Here is a 16,024-nt window from a genome sequence, read left to right as displayed (position 1 = left end):
CTTTGAACATTTCAACTTTTAACATGTATAGACAGTAATTTTATGTCAGGTAAATGAATAATAGCCAGCAAATGAATTTGAAAGCAGACTTTCCTGAGTAGTATACTTTTGATTTCTAAATTCTTTTGCTGAGAAATAAACATACTCAGAAACAATTATTGCCAATAAAAGATGGTCTGTTAGTTCAGTTAGAAGCAATGTCGCACTAGGAATGCCAGCAGTGGTAATGAGTGACACTCTAACACACTGAAGCATCTGGTTCTTCATATTTATAGAAAAACGTCATGTGTTAGTCTCCATGAGATTGCAGTTAATAAAACTATGGTACCAGGAAGGTCACTTGCTTTTCCAAGGCCATGTAGTCTCCACTTCTGGTTAAAATCTATTTTAAGGATTGCATAAAGCAAAAATCCAGCTAGCCTAGCACATGCAACTATTTTAATATACTTCAAATTAGACGATATTAGAAAAACAAAAAGGCCATATCTCAAAACAAATCCTAAAATTTGGAAACCTTTGAAGAGTTAAATGTTAGTTCATTTTAGGATCAAAAAAATAGAGAAATAATATAATAGTACTTAAAGTAAAATTACCTATGAGATAAAAGAGAAATAAGAGAAAGGAAAACTCAAAATACAAAGTAGTTCTCAGAGGAAAAAAAAAGATAAATTCACAGAAAGACAGAAGTTAGGTTATACAAATTGTAAAAGAAATATAAGAAAAGAGTGAAAAAAAACAAAAGAATGAAATTTAAGAAAATTCATGTGGGACGAGGGGGGTTGAAATCAAAAGGAAACAGGCTGATCATATTTCATAGATTTCTTGATTTGTTTAGTTAGACATTTCAAGCATATCCCCAAGGAAAAGACTGGGAGAAGCACATACCACTAATTTAATTTTTCTTGTTTGGGCCACATACCAGGGAAGAAACGATTGGCTTACCCCCACGGTGCAGATTTCCCAGTCACATTTCTGACCATAAATGTACAGTAGTTTAACATTGTAAGAATTCTTGGAAGATTATTTAAACATGTGCTTTTCTCAGCCTACATTTATAATGCTTGAACTCTGAGGATCCTTAACAATAATCTCAAAACCATAATAGGGAAATAACCTATAATCCAAAATACTTGAATTGTTTATAAAAATTCAAAAGTTCAGTGTTGTAATTAAGATCTATAGAAAGGTCTGGATTGGGGTGGAGGAAAGGTATGAAACTTTGTCCCTAACACTCTCAGTGAGAAAGAACTTTCTTTATCCAGATCAGAATTTGAGTTTCATGAAATCTTCACTAGACTAACCCTGTGATCTGCTTAATTTGTTTCTGTCATCCTCATTCTATATGTTCAATCCTTGGAGTTACAACACTGTTTATGATATGATCCACAGGCTGTGAGTTATTATAGGTGGAAAAAATGCCACCAATGGAGTCTTAGCCTGTCCCAAACAGACCCAACTTGTACTTCACTCTGTCGCTTATTAAGTAGGCTTTTAGTGAAATACACAGAGGAGGAATGAATGAGACAGGCTCTGTGGCTAATATTCTCTTGTGTGATTCTGAGGAAAGCTAAAGGCAGTGAACTTAAATAAGGTTTATTCTCTTCTTAAAGATTAGCCTCCACAAGACTGATGGTAACATTTGTAAGGTAGAGGCATGAGCACCACATATATCCTCATAGTGTATTTCTAAATGTTTTAAAATCATTAATCAAGTCAACACATCATTAAAGATATTATGCTCTATCCTCCTATCCTGAGAAATATGATTTCAAATGAACTGGAAGTCTAAATTTCAATTTGGAATGTTTGGCGTGATTAGAGGCTGACAATGCTCTGAATATATTGGCCTTGGCTTCCCTGAACTTCTAATTGAATGTGCCAAAGTCTTTCTTCACATAGTCTTTACAAATTATGTTCCATTTCTCCAAAACGCTTGTCCCCACCCCTACCAATTTCTTCCCCTAATCATATATTCTTTATCTTTCAGATTGTAATTCAGATCTTCTCATTGATGTTCACATGTCCACCGGACTCCTCAGCTTATAGTGACATGTGTTCACCAAGGTTACTGTGTGATTACTATCCCATGTCTCATTTGATTATAAACCTCTTAGAGCAACTCTGCCTTTGTTCACCATTGTATCTCCAATATTCAACCAAACACATGGCAAATAGTAGGCACTCAATAAAAATTGGGAGCATAAAAATTAGAATTTCTTCTGTGGCTTTTTAAATAAAAGATTTCCTACAGACCCTCCCACAAACAATTCTGGAACAGTTGTCTTTGACCAAACATGGGACTGTATTATCACCTAATTTGATATTATTTTATGAAATTTTTGAGACTCTTGTTTGAATTTCATCTTCTCTCCTCCCTTATATCCCTGACATCTCCTTGGTTTCTCTAGCACTTTTTGGATATTTGTCACTTTTTAGTCCCATTTTGAGATAAAATTTGTCTACAGTAATTCTCACTCTTCTTTGATGTACAGACTTATAAATTTTTACAAATTAAATAGTTGTACAACTACCACCACAATCAAAACATAGCTCCATAGCATTTTGCATATGGCTGTCTTTTGGTATTCTTATTCTATAGTAGTTACTTGTTTTCACCCAGGTCCTGAACACCAGACTGAAAATTCCTTGAGGTCAGGAGCAGTATAATCTTTTTCTTTACCTCCCATCCTCAAAGCCTGCAAAGAAATGTGTAGTGGATGAATGAGTACCTAAATCAGTTAACTAATTAATATACTGCATGATCATATGGAATGTGTTATACTCTATAAATAAGTGTAAAACACATATTGGTTAAATCCCACACAAAGCAATGACTCTCAATGTATTCAATGAATCCCCACAAAAAAAAAAAATGAAATTCAGTGCTTACCATCCCCTGTTTCTGCACAGAGCTGTAAGCCCAAATTGTTCTGTGGATTAATCACCCAATGATTGCTGGTCACAGTGATATCAAAGACAAGCCAACCCACATCTAAAGCCTGGACCCTTCTTGTGTCTAACAGGAACAGATCTGCATCCCTAAGGAGAAAAGAAACAAAAAATAAGTTAAAGGTTTGAATGAAGATCATCATTTCCTATCCTTAAGTGAAAACATTTCAAAAGCACTCTTTAAAATAACAGAAGTTGATTAAAGAACAAGGGAACAAGTGACTCAAGTGATGAGTAATAAGATACATAACCCTTTATTGCTGGTCTCCTAATCCAAACCTGATGCAGATTAGTAATATCTGAAAGTAATTTCCATTTTCCTGCTTCTTCCTGGCCTATCCAAACTGACTTAGTGGTCTTAATCTGGTCCCTGGTCATCAGTATTCCCTCAAACTAACATCTGTAAGTAGTCCTCAAAACAAAGGATCAAATAAATACAGTCAGAAATGAAAGAAGCTGCTCCATGTTGGATGAATATGGATTCTCAAAAGAATGGAGCACAGGCAGGATATGAGTCAAGCATCTGTTTCAGGGATAGTTTTCTAATATTTTCCATTTTTCATTATAATTGTTATATGGATACTGAAGGCCAAGAGGGGTCACAGAGGGCACTGTTGTATTAAGTGATGAATCCCATGAGTTGAGAGGCACAACCTACAATGACTGAAAATAACATCCTCTGCAAGAGTAAGTCCCCAGGGACAGTTGTGGCTATGAAAAGGAACTTGCCTGTTCCAGGATAGTCTGCATAGGGTGTGGTTGTTAACATTTATGAAATTTGATTTTATCATTAAATTCACAAATGTATATACTTGTTGAAGTATAGCAGATTATTTTGTTCATTGTTTCCTTACTACCAGCAGCCTCTAAGCTAAATGTTAACTATTTCTGACATTTTATCTTTATTAAATTTCACTTAATCATTCATATTGATGAAATTAAAGCTCAAATAGGTTAATTATAATGAAATTGAAACTCCTTCAAGGTAAAGTAGAAATAGTACTATTATACATTTTATGACCTTTTATACTATGCTGAATCTATTTAAAAGCATTTTACTTATATAGAGAAAATGAGGTATGTCATAAGTACAGTACTATTCTACTGCATTTGCTATCAATCTACATCATAGAAGTCACTTCAAAAGTGGCTTACAAAATGTAAAAAACAATTTTTGAATAAATCACATATATTATTTATCTTAGCAAAGAACCCTAAAATTGAAAATAAAACTATTTTTAACAGAAATGAAAGTAAAACACGCTCATTGAATATTTTAGAACTGACATCTTTGTTTCTTTAATTTGACTTATACTATTCTCCCATTGGTCTAGATAAGTTAAATAAGTGTAATAGGATCAATTAAATCATCTGGCTATCCTATATTGAACTACACCTACTTTACTCTGTCTATACCATTTCAATAATAGTGTTTTCTAGAGGAAGCCTTCAGCTGCTTTGTTAGATGTGACAAATGACTCAGTTTCAGATACTGCAGACATGACAAGCATACAGTACAATGTGATAAAAGTATTCATTTAGTTCAAACTTGAATTTTAAGGACCCATTATAGTCACAGGGTCATAGAATGTCAATCAAATTCTTCCTCTTTCTCCTAACTTGGAAAACCCACCAAAAAAACATAATCCAAGAAAAGAAGGATTGTCCTTAAAGCTTTGAGATATTTGCTAAATATCTCTCAGACTGTAATCTTGGAATCAACCACAGTATTCACTTCTTAAACAGAAGAAGGAGTCACTCTGTGACTTAAGAAATACTCAAGGGCTCCACTGCTTTCAAGTTTCACTTGAAATATGGTAAAAAATGTCCTAATCAACTCCACAAAGCATATAATGCCATTCTTAAAACACTTGAAAAAATAAAAAAAGAACAAAGATAACTTTTGAAAGACATCTCTTCAGAAAATCAAAGCTATTACTAATAATCTCAGTGAAAGCAATAGTATAATTTTTACTCATAGAGCACTTTTCAAAATAGTATCTTAAAATAAATCCCCACCCATTCTTCAAAAGTTAAATATGATTTTTTGAAGCATAAAATTTGTCCACTGAAATATGGAACTTGTATCAGTGGAAATAGTAAAATATCCTAAGCATTTCCTACGAACAGTATAAAATAAACTTGTTAAAATTGATTGTCTCACTATTTTAACTTTTTGAAGAAATTCTTATAAAAATGTTAAAGTTTATTTATAAAGTATACAGTAGAGAGAAATCACATATAGAAAAATATATCTACTTATAGCAGAAATAATTCTATAATCCCTTTATATTTCATACAATGATAATAAAACTAATTTTCAGGAAAATTAACTTTAGCAAAACTAAAATTAAAATCTACCTTCTAGCAAAGTAAATAAAATCCATTTACATGAATGAATGCAAGAAAATATTTCAGAATGGTATTTGTGTTAATTTCTCAAGGTTTCCATAATATAATACCGCAGACTAGGTTATTTAAACAAGACAAATTTATTGTCTCATAGTTTTGGGGGATATACTTCCAAACTCAAAGTGTTAGCAGAATTCTGAAGTCTGAAGGAAGAAGCTATTCCAGGGTTCTCAGCATATAGATAATCATCTTCCCTCTATAAATGTCTCTGTGTCCAACTTTGACATTAGTCAAATTGAATTAGGACCTACCCTAATGACCCCACTTCAACTTGATTACCGCTGCAAAGCACCTATCTTCAAATTAGCTCATATGGAGGCTAAGTCTTACTGAAGGCTAGGACTTCAACATGAATTTGTGGGGAGGGACTCAAAATTCAGCCTGGAACACTGTTTAAAAGTATTTCTTTTATAAAAGGAAGGAAAATCCTATATGAAAATATGCAGTATTTGTTGACATTACAGCAATTTTACCAATAGTGAAATGTTTGCAAAAACAAATATGTGAAAATAAATTTATATTGATAGAGATTTATAACAACTAAAATTGTATTTTTCCTTTTCAGGTAAAATTTTGGCATTTGCCTGAATGATATAAATCATGATATAAATCATGATATAAATCAGCATAATAATTTGCTTTCCAGCCAATGAAGTCATCATGCATTTTTGAAAGCTGAATCTTGTTTAATGGGTTTGACAAGGTATACCTTGTCAAATAGGTGTGACAAGGTATACCTGTTATCTCTTCCACTCTGAGGCCCAAGGAGGAAGATTGCAAGTTCAATCCCACTTCAACAACACAGAGAGACCTTGTCTCAAAATAAAAATTTAAAAGGAGGGGGAAGGTTCCTGGGGATACAGCTCAGTAGTAGAGCACTTGCTTAGCAATCAGGGGCCCTAGATTCAGTCTGTAGTACTGCAAACAACCAACAACAAAAAGATAAAGAATTTGCAGTACTCACCCAAATAGATTTATTTGATATGAAATATCTAGGCATATTAAGTATAAGTATTCAAAGATAAAAATATAATATACACTGTTTATAAACTCTTATATTCAATACAAATACATTTGAGCAGATCTGACTTTAACCAGAGGTTTAGATATGTCTAATCATGTATGGGAAATCATTGGGTTGGTACATACTTATTTGTGAGAGTGCTTTTTATCTATTGAAAGAGAAAAGAATTTTGCATACAAGCCTTGGGAATCTTAAAATTTCAGAAGGGTAGAGACATTACTCAAGACTGAGCGGCAGGAGGCATAATTTGAGTTACCACCATTTTTATGACTCATCTGAGAATACAAATTGGTAGAATGGAAAACTGAGATAAATATCTAAAATCATGATCATGGAAGAGCTAAAACTTAACTTTATCTTCTTTATTCCATTATCTGTGGACTATAATGAAATAAAAGGATTTGGGGACAGAACTTGAACAACCAAGGAATTTCTCAGCCTCTGCTTCCCTGTGTATAAAAACATGGTATGATAAAAACTTAAAAGGTTTTCTCAAGACTGATATATAATACAATATAATATAATATGGAGACAATATATGATATATATTAGAAAGAAAGAACAGACAAGTTATTGTTGAATCTTTACATGATCTACCATAACACAAATGTCTGTTAATTGCTTAATTTTGACCTGTGAGATTTGGAAATGTAATATGTGGGAAGCCACATTGCCTTCAAATGACATTAATCAATATTCAATTTGGATTTTTCAAATTAGCTGTTAGAATTGTTTACTAGAAGGAAAAAAAAGACAAAGGGAGAAAGAGGGGTTAACAGAATGAGGAGAGGAAGAAAAAGGAGGAAGTACAAAAGAAGAAGACCCAAGAAATATAATAATCATTCCTAAGAATATTGTCTCAAATATCCAACTATTGCCTGTCTTAGTAATTCGCCCTTTTAAAAACAACTTACATAAGCATAGAAGTAGATATTGCATTTGAGATACAACATTTATCCACAGCAAAACCTGTGGATACTTGGGCTTTTGATGGCAGTATTTCTATTGACAATATCATACACAAATTTTAAAAATCACTCTTTTTGAAGTAACAAAAATGGAAGTGAAGACCATTTACTTTTTAACTCTGTAATATATGATTCAAAATATGACTCCAGTGATAAATATATAATGTCAAAAATACATGTTTGAAAAGAGTCATCACATATATGTTTCAAGAGTAACACAAGAAAAATAAATTATTTTATAATCATGATTTAAAATATGCATACATAGGGCTGGGAATGTGGCTCAGGGGTAGAGTGCTTGCCTAGCATGCATGAAAGGTTCAATTCCCTGTACCTTAAGGGAAAAAAAGAGTAAAACTAATTATGTTAATAAACTCTTATAGTTATGACCATGTTAAGTGTACTCATCATATACCTATGTCTAGACACAAATCCAAGTGCATAAATATTCAATTTCCTATTCTTCATTTGTTTGACTTTTTTACCCGGGTAAAGGGAATATCTTTATTTATATGGTTATATCATGATAATGTGTTCTCCTTACAATCAGACATATAAGAAGTGAAAACATGCCTAGTAGTAACCCTGCAGGTTGTATCAGATGTTTGAAATGCTCATTTTCTTTCCCACCTATTGAGCTGAATAAATGGGATAATCTTATTAGCAGACCACAAAAAGATTATGTCTGAAAGTGTCTGATGTGAAATCAGTTGTTTGTGATTTTTACCCCTGAAAGTAATTAAAATAAATCACAGAATTTTAGAATTAGTGAGATATGAATTATTTAGCAAAGCAGTTTATTCATGAGGAATTTTCAGTAGAAATAAATTGATTTCCCATGGTCACTCAGGCAATTGGAGGAACAGCTCAGGTTTCCATATGCCAATTTCAGAAAACTTTCTCTTATAAAATAACAGCTCCCTTTAGTCCCAAACTATGCCTTAATTGTTTTAGTTATTCTAAAAAAAAAGAAATCATTGGGGTTTTGGATTGGAACACTAAAAGTTTGAACTGAGCCACTAGGTTAAAACAACCCACTTGGGTCAAAATGGAGCCAAAGAGTGACTTAAAACATCACACAAATCCATCCATCTATTCACTAACTCATTCACTTTTTTCAGTTTAACATTTATACACTCTTTATGGTAGTTTTATATTACTATGTCAATTCGACAAAACTGGAACCCTTCTGCATGATTTTAGATTAGGGTTGGCTACAAAAGAAACTTAGGTAACATTTGGAAAGTGAAAGTAAAAGCAGTAGTCTTATTTATGCTTGGAAGTCTGCTTTATGATCAAGCATTATTATAGCTTAGGAGTATTGTCAACATATGCTGGCACCATTTATTGGTGTGAGCAGAAGTTGTACCCACAGCTTTTTAAGATCCCACTAATTCTCCTTAATTCTGTTTCTCAGGATCCAGGGCAAAGCATGTGAACACCTGTAAGGATCTGGTAGCCAGAAAACACCTGCATCATTGAAGTTGGTGGCTTGAGGATAGGTTTGTTTGTCTTCATGGGTTCCAGATATCTTCACAGGTTGTGCTTTTTTTTTTTTTTTCTTTTTTCCTCAAACTCACACCTATCTTTCCTTTCTGACTGTCCTGTGAACCTAATGTCCAGCATTGAAAGCAAAACAAAAACCTTACGTGGACTGTTAAATCACACCATCATGGAAGTCAAATCTCTGCAATAACTCCTTCTGGTAGTGTTCCCCAGAGGGATTAGACAGCCACCTTGTGTTTGATTTATCATTTTGGACAACTGACTTCAGCACTAGAAGGACAGTACTATGTACTTTCTGTAATAGGTATTATGTTTTTTTTTGTTTTGTTTTGTTTTTTTGGTGCTGGGGATCAAACCCAGGGCCATGTGGCCATGTGCATGCAAGGCACGCACTCTATCAACTAAGCCATATCCCCAGCCCTGGAATAGTTATGATGAACATGGATTTGCCTTATCTGCCCTTGATGCTTCTCACAAAATCACCAATCATGAACTTATAGAATGTTTAATTCACTTATTCACAGAATTGTATACAGCATTGCTACTGGTTCACAAATTCATTTTAGAGAAAACAGAGGACAGAATGTTCTCATGCTCATGGAATTCACTGATGTTGAGGTTTCACATCACTTTGAAATCCTGGTCCAGGACAATGGAATGGTATTTTGATGACTGAGTTATTCCACAAATTGGATGCCAATGTCTTACAAGAATAAACTTATATCCATAGAAATACTATCTAAAGGAATACGATTTTTATATTATCTAAATCAATAACTAAGATAGCCAGTATAACTATTTTCTCTCATAGCCAGATGAATCATAGGTCTGGAAATCAAAGGCTAGGAATGGCAGGCCTCTTCTTATTCACTCACTCTGCCTAATCAAACTAGCAAAAGTTTTGCTTCTGATTGCTGAAACATTTGTCTCTGAGTGGTCCAAAGCTCTTTGTCCCCAATGGCACAATTCTGACACTAATAGAGATAGCAATGGTTCCTTTAGATTGGAAGTTGAAAAAGCCACCTGGCCATTTTGGCATTCTCATGAGTCTGAATCAAAAAGTCAATAAGAATCTACTATACTATGTGGGATAAATGATCCTAAATATCAAAATAAAATGGACTGTTGTCACCATAATATGAGTAAGGAAGAATACAAGGAGTTGCCTGGAGTATTATTTCTTAGTAATCTCTTCTCATGTAACACAATTCAATGGGAAACTGTAGCTCTCTACAGTCATTATTAATAATGAGCCAAAGACTTTAAGAATCAATGTTTAGCTGGGCAACGCCAAACATGCCTGTAATTCCACTACTCAGGAGGCTGACACAAGAGTATCTCAAGTTCAAGGCTTGCCTGGGCAACTTAGTGAGACCCTGTCACAAAATAAAATTAAATAAATAAAGGCTGGGGATGTAGCTCAGTAATAGAGCAGTTGCCTTGCATGCATGAGGCTCTGGTTCAATCCCCAGCTGTGCTAATGTAATAAAATAAAGAATCAGTGTTTGGTTTATCTCACTAGGTAAAGAAAAATAACCAGCTATAGTTCTTGCTAAAACAAAGAGGATATGAACTGGATAGTGGAAAAAGGAATTTACACATACCAATTCCAAATATATGACCAGTTATAGAAATGAGGAGTATATTATTATGGTATTTCTTCCTTATTTTGATATTAACATATGTATGCATATATTAACCAGTTATCTTTTTCCTCTTCCATTCCTCATCCACTTAGTATATAATAAAAGTAGTTTTTTATAGTACCTCACCTCATATTTCAGGACTGAAGTTACAGCATATCAAACGGGGAATACAGTTTAGCCAGATAAGGAGTAAAAAACATCCAATGATGGAATAAAAGGCTGAAGAATTATTTTGCTATTATACTTTTGGAAGTTATGAATGGTTATAAAAGGTATTGATCGGGCTGCTGTACCTTTGTATATTGCCCTATTAATTAAACTGGAAGTATGTATCCCCAAATTCCCTTCCCTCTTTGGTTCTTTGTTAAAAGTTAGCCATGAGAAAAATCTGCACATGAGTTGGATAGTGGAAGGAAAGAAGCAGCTGAGTTTATAACTAGGCAATGAGTAAAGTACCAGACTTACCCGCTGCTCACATGCATTGTCACTGCTCTGCTGGGGAATAGGCTGTAGCTCTTCCAGCTCCCACTGAGTATTGATACAACCCGCTTTCTGAAAACCTAGCCTATAATTCCCCTTGCAAGATCACCTCCTTCAGCTTCTGTACATGCTGGGCAAAAGTTATGTGCAACTCATGATGAAGCACATCAGCTTCCCCTGCAGGTTACTCACATCATGGAAGCTGAAGGCTTGAGAAGCATGAGTCAGACAAGGGTTTCAATTTGTCCAGGGATTTCCAGTTTATCCTGGCAAGTTCTAGTTCTTGTTCTCTTTTATCAATTTTCCTTCCCTTTTCCTTATTTATATTACCAACATTAGTCCCACAACCAGATGTCAAAGCCACAACCTTACATGAATTGTTTATCCAGGTCCCATGATGGCAGAAAGTAAAATCCCTACAACAAATCCCTTATTTCCTGTCACTCAAAATGGTTCCATTCCTCTTACCAAATACTAACAGACTTACTCTCTATTATAAGTTGAATTGTGTCTTTCAAAAAAGTATCTTGAAGTCCTAACTCAGGCACCTGTGAATGTGATCTTACTTGGAAACGGTATCTTTGTAAAGGTAATCAAGTTAAGATGTTTGTTAATCATATTTAAAATAGAGCAAGAATATTTATTTGTCATGAGTCTGTGATATAGTACACTTGATAAAAATGATTGTAGTGAAAGATAAATGGGAGTCCAATAAAGGATCCATTCAGTGCATGTTATTTTACTCTGTCCTTCTTGTTAAAATATTATTTATTTATAAAAAGTTTTGCATTTGAACTCAAAAGATAATGCCCTAAATCAATATAACTAGCATCCTTATATCATAGGAGAGACGGAGTAAGAGATACACAGTGAACTTGGTTAAAAATATGGAAAGGAGAAATAGTGCAAAATTTGAGGAAGTAAGTGCAAACAGAATCAAGTTGAGAGATTTTTCATTGACAGATATATGAGATGTTTATAGGATGCATTTAAATTCATATTCAGAAAATAGAACATCTCTCACCATTTTAACACAAGAAAAGTGCATGGACAAAAAGTCAAAATCTAAAATAGTCATATAATTAGTTTCCTCATTAGGGGTGGTGTGTGTGTGTGTGTGTGTGTGTGTGTGTGTGTGTGTGTGTGTATGAATAAGGAGAAAGAAAAGACATAGCTAACCAAGAGTATAGCTACTCCCCTATCTAATCATGAAGCATTAAACCAAGCCAAGAAAAGCTTTGGGAAATTGCTGGAGGCTACACAGATAAATTTTAGAGGAAAATATGCTATACTATTTCATTTCCACGAAGCACAAAGCTTACAGTCCACAATGACATCACTTTTCCCAGCGTTTCTATTTTTGTAACTATTTCACCTCCTTCCATTTCCTGTTTTCTTTGAATAGCTTATGGAGTCTAGTAAAAGTGAAATGATGGCCACCAAAGGAGAAAACATCCATCTTTTTCTAGGTATTTGATGTAAATGCCATTATAACATTTAGGAACCCAATCTACAGTTCTTGTACTGAGAATGTTAGCAAGAGACTCTAAATTAATAAATTATATTCTCCAGAGTTTATGTTAAAAGTTTATTTCACAAGCAGTTTTGGCTTAAAAGTAATAGAATTTGTATTTACTCAATGATTAATATTTTTGAATGGCAACTTTTAAAATTCTGTGAATCTCACCAAATATCAGTTTTTGAGAATATCTAATTTCATTGTATATTTAAAATATCTAGATTAAAATAGGTAAAATAATAATGTTACCTGGGATTGAAAGAATATTACAGCAGAAATGAAAAGGAAGTCGAATTCAGACTAAGAAAATTCAATCAAGATATTTTTAATATTTAGCTGGTTTCCTGAATTACATCATCCCATATTTTTCCCCTGCAGAGAAAAATCTAAATGTTGCTACCAGGTATACAAATAGTAGGTCCTTTATTTAACAAGTAAAAAAGATAAACTACAACCAATAAGCCAGCCACATGTTGTACCCAATGAGTGAGCAATGTACCTAGAACGAGTTCCTAAGAGCTCTTTTATATTATTCATCTTATTACCCAAAATGACAAATGTCAAAAAATAATTAAAAGATACATGTTATTTAGGTTTAAGACTTAAATATTCTAATAGAGCAGAAATTTCTCAACCTTAGTGATATGTGTTGTGGAGAACAGTGTCCTGTCTCTTGCAGAAGGTTTAGTAATGTCCTTACCCACATAACTTATCTCAGTATACTCACACGTATGCCAGAAGCATGCATACAGCTCCAACCCCAACCTCACTAATTGTAACAATCAAAAATACCTCCAGACATAGCTAAATGTTTCCTAGGGGACCAAGATGCCCCAGTTGAGAAACACTGAGATAGACGATGATTTCTGCACAAAGAGGTATACAAGCTATGTTTGCATACTGTTCTTATATGCTTTAGAGACAACATCATTTAACATCTGAGTTCTCTGCTGTGGTATACTGCTCTCAAGAGCTTAGGAAATATCCCTGAGTAGAAAATGTCAGTTAAAAAAAAAAAAAAAGTCAGTGTAGGGCTGGGGTTGTGACTCACCAGTAGAGCACTCGCCTAGCACGTGTGAGGCCCTGGGTTCGATCCTCAGCACCACATAAACATAAATAAATACAATAAAGGTATTTAAAAAAAGAAAAGAAAATGTCAGTGTATATTCCAAAGAATGCCTACAGAAGAATCCCAAATCTTAAAGAATCAGGAGGAAGGAGATGATGTAAAAATGAAGCTGACTGTGAACTGGAATGATGACAGCTTAACTAAATATATCCAAGTAGTGAAGGTGGCTAATGACATCGAACAGGCTAGCTTAAATATTTTTGCAATGGAGTACAGAAATGTATATTCAGAGCAAAGCATTAGGAAAATGTTGACTTATATATAGCACATTTTCTTTGATTTTTATATAGATGTATATATATATATATTTTTTTTTTTTGATAAAAATCTGATTCAAGTAAAGCACTAAATATAGAGCCAGACACATAGTGAATATCTCTTAAATGCATTAAGTGCTACCTACCATTCTTATTAGTGGTAATACTGGCATGGATCATTTTATTTGTACAATATTATTTAATTAACTATTCATTAAAGCATTTTAATATTTATGGACAATTCCTCTATGACATCTCTCTTCTCTGTCTCTTTCTCTGTCTCTCTGTTTGCCTATAGCCAATCTCAAAAGACTCAACTGAAAGGTAAAACCACTCAGAGGCTTCCCCTAAGGTCCCCACCCTCCCACATAAAGAATTAATTTTTCCTTCATTTGTATTTCCACAACACTTAGTGCATACTTACATCATAGTGCTTAGCACCCTGTATTATAGTTATTAAAGTCTGTGTGAGGCAGGCCCACCACAGCCCCTAGCCCTCAGGCTATAAGCTTTTGAGGTCTTATTTACCCCGCCTTATGTCCTCTATGCTTGCCACATGGTGGACACTTAACAAAAGCATGCCAAACTCAGCAGAATTATCTGGAAAATTCAATCATGTGGAAACCTCATTTCCCAATAATGCCACATATATGAGGTGTGACTGAAGAGCAATGCCTTCTATAAATAATTTGGGGCTGTCAGCCTTATATGAAAGATTAAATAAGTGAAATTATACAAAGTGTGTTAACTTTATACCAAGAAAAATAGAGATTTGGATAAATATCAGAATACTCTTACACACATTTAAATACATGTAGGCATAAATTGGGGGGTGATAGATGGTAGGAATACTACATATAATTTTATGAGTTGTGAGGCTTACTAAAGTAAGTTAGTGGGGCAAGACATGACATAATGAATCTGCCAGTTTTTAAATTTGATTACATAGCATTGTCAAAAGTATTCACAGACTATATGGTTAATACATTGAATGACGTTTTGAATATGAAACATCCATAAAGCATCAGTCTAGATTACTGCAAGGATCCCTACCCAGACACATCTAGGAAATTCCTTAGGGAAAGTAAGAATTATATATGCGGAACTATATATGTGTTAAATGCATAGAGCACAAACTGCACTGACCTTTCAAATGTTTTTGACTTTTATTCAAAATGGAGCCTAACCACTGAGCCATATCCCCAGCCCTTTTGTTATATTTTACTTAAAAACAGGTCTCATTGAATTGGTAAGTGCCTTGCTATATTGCCAAGGCTGGCTTTGAACTCAAGATCCTCCTGCCTCAGTCTCCCAAGCCACTGGGATTACAGGCACACACCACCACACTTGGCTAATGATAGAATTTTTGAGATGTGACTTTTGCTTTAAAAATAACAAAAGGAAATGTGTGTGTGTGTGTGTGTGTGTGTGTGTTTCCTTTACCATCAATAAACTTTTTAACTGGATCTTAAAATCACTTTTTCATATTTAAAGACTTTCCATTTTAACTGTGATTGTATGATTTGTAAGTATTTTGACCCTATTCTTCCTTTCAGAGATTTAAAGTCAAATTTTCAAATTAGCAGGAAATTTTTATTCTCAAATAAATGAAAGAAAAAATTAGTTCTTTATCCTCATTTTTTTTCTGGGGGTAAAATGTCTTCCATAATTTAAGAAAAAAATAAGAGCAACTTATTTTTAAATCCTAGTGCTTGGGTGTTTGCTGCTGTCCACCAGGGAGAAGCTGAGAATTCTGCTTTTTGTATGTTTTGTAAAAACATAAAAGTAGCATAAAATTGTTCATTATCTTTTCACTCTCTCTCACTCAACTATAATTATGCTCATTTTAAGTTATCAAAATAATCTTCATCATAAAACTTTAGAAAATACAGAAAAGGTTAAAGAATTAAAATTTTAAATTCTTCACAAGCCTGCAATGAATATTTGATTTCTTCTTTACAATTTGTTTAAACAAAACTTTATTTTAAATTAGCATAGTACTGTACATAATTATGTTTACTCCTTTTGGACAACTGATGTTATAGCCTGGGTACTTTCCAGTATTATTAAATAGATTTTTAACAACAAAATTATTTTTTGCTATTATCTTTCCAGGAAATAGAGTAAAACATAA

The 16,024-nt window shown here is 33.7% G+C and overlaps 1 protein-coding gene across 1 annotated transcript in view; it reads right to left on the bottom strand.

The window, feature by feature from the left end:
* Positions 1-16,024, bottom strand: part of Bmp5 (bone morphogenetic protein 5) — a 115,209-nt gene that overhangs the window by 39,009 nt on the left and 60,176 nt on the right. The window contains exon 3 of the mRNA XM_027938247.2: positions 2,891-3,039. Within this exon, the coding sequence (XP_027794048.1) occupies positions 2,891-3,039 (149 nt within the window). The remainder of the gene's footprint in view (positions 1-2,890; positions 3,040-16,024) is intronic.

This window comes from Marmota flaviventris, chromosome 6 (genome assembly GCF_047511675.1).
Source record: "Marmota flaviventris isolate mMarFla1 chromosome 6, mMarFla1.hap1, whole genome shotgun sequence".
Taxonomy (NCBI): Eukaryota; Metazoa; Chordata; class Mammalia; order Rodentia; family Sciuridae; genus Marmota; species Marmota flaviventris.
This window is presented reverse-complemented; position numbering and strand designations above follow the sequence as displayed.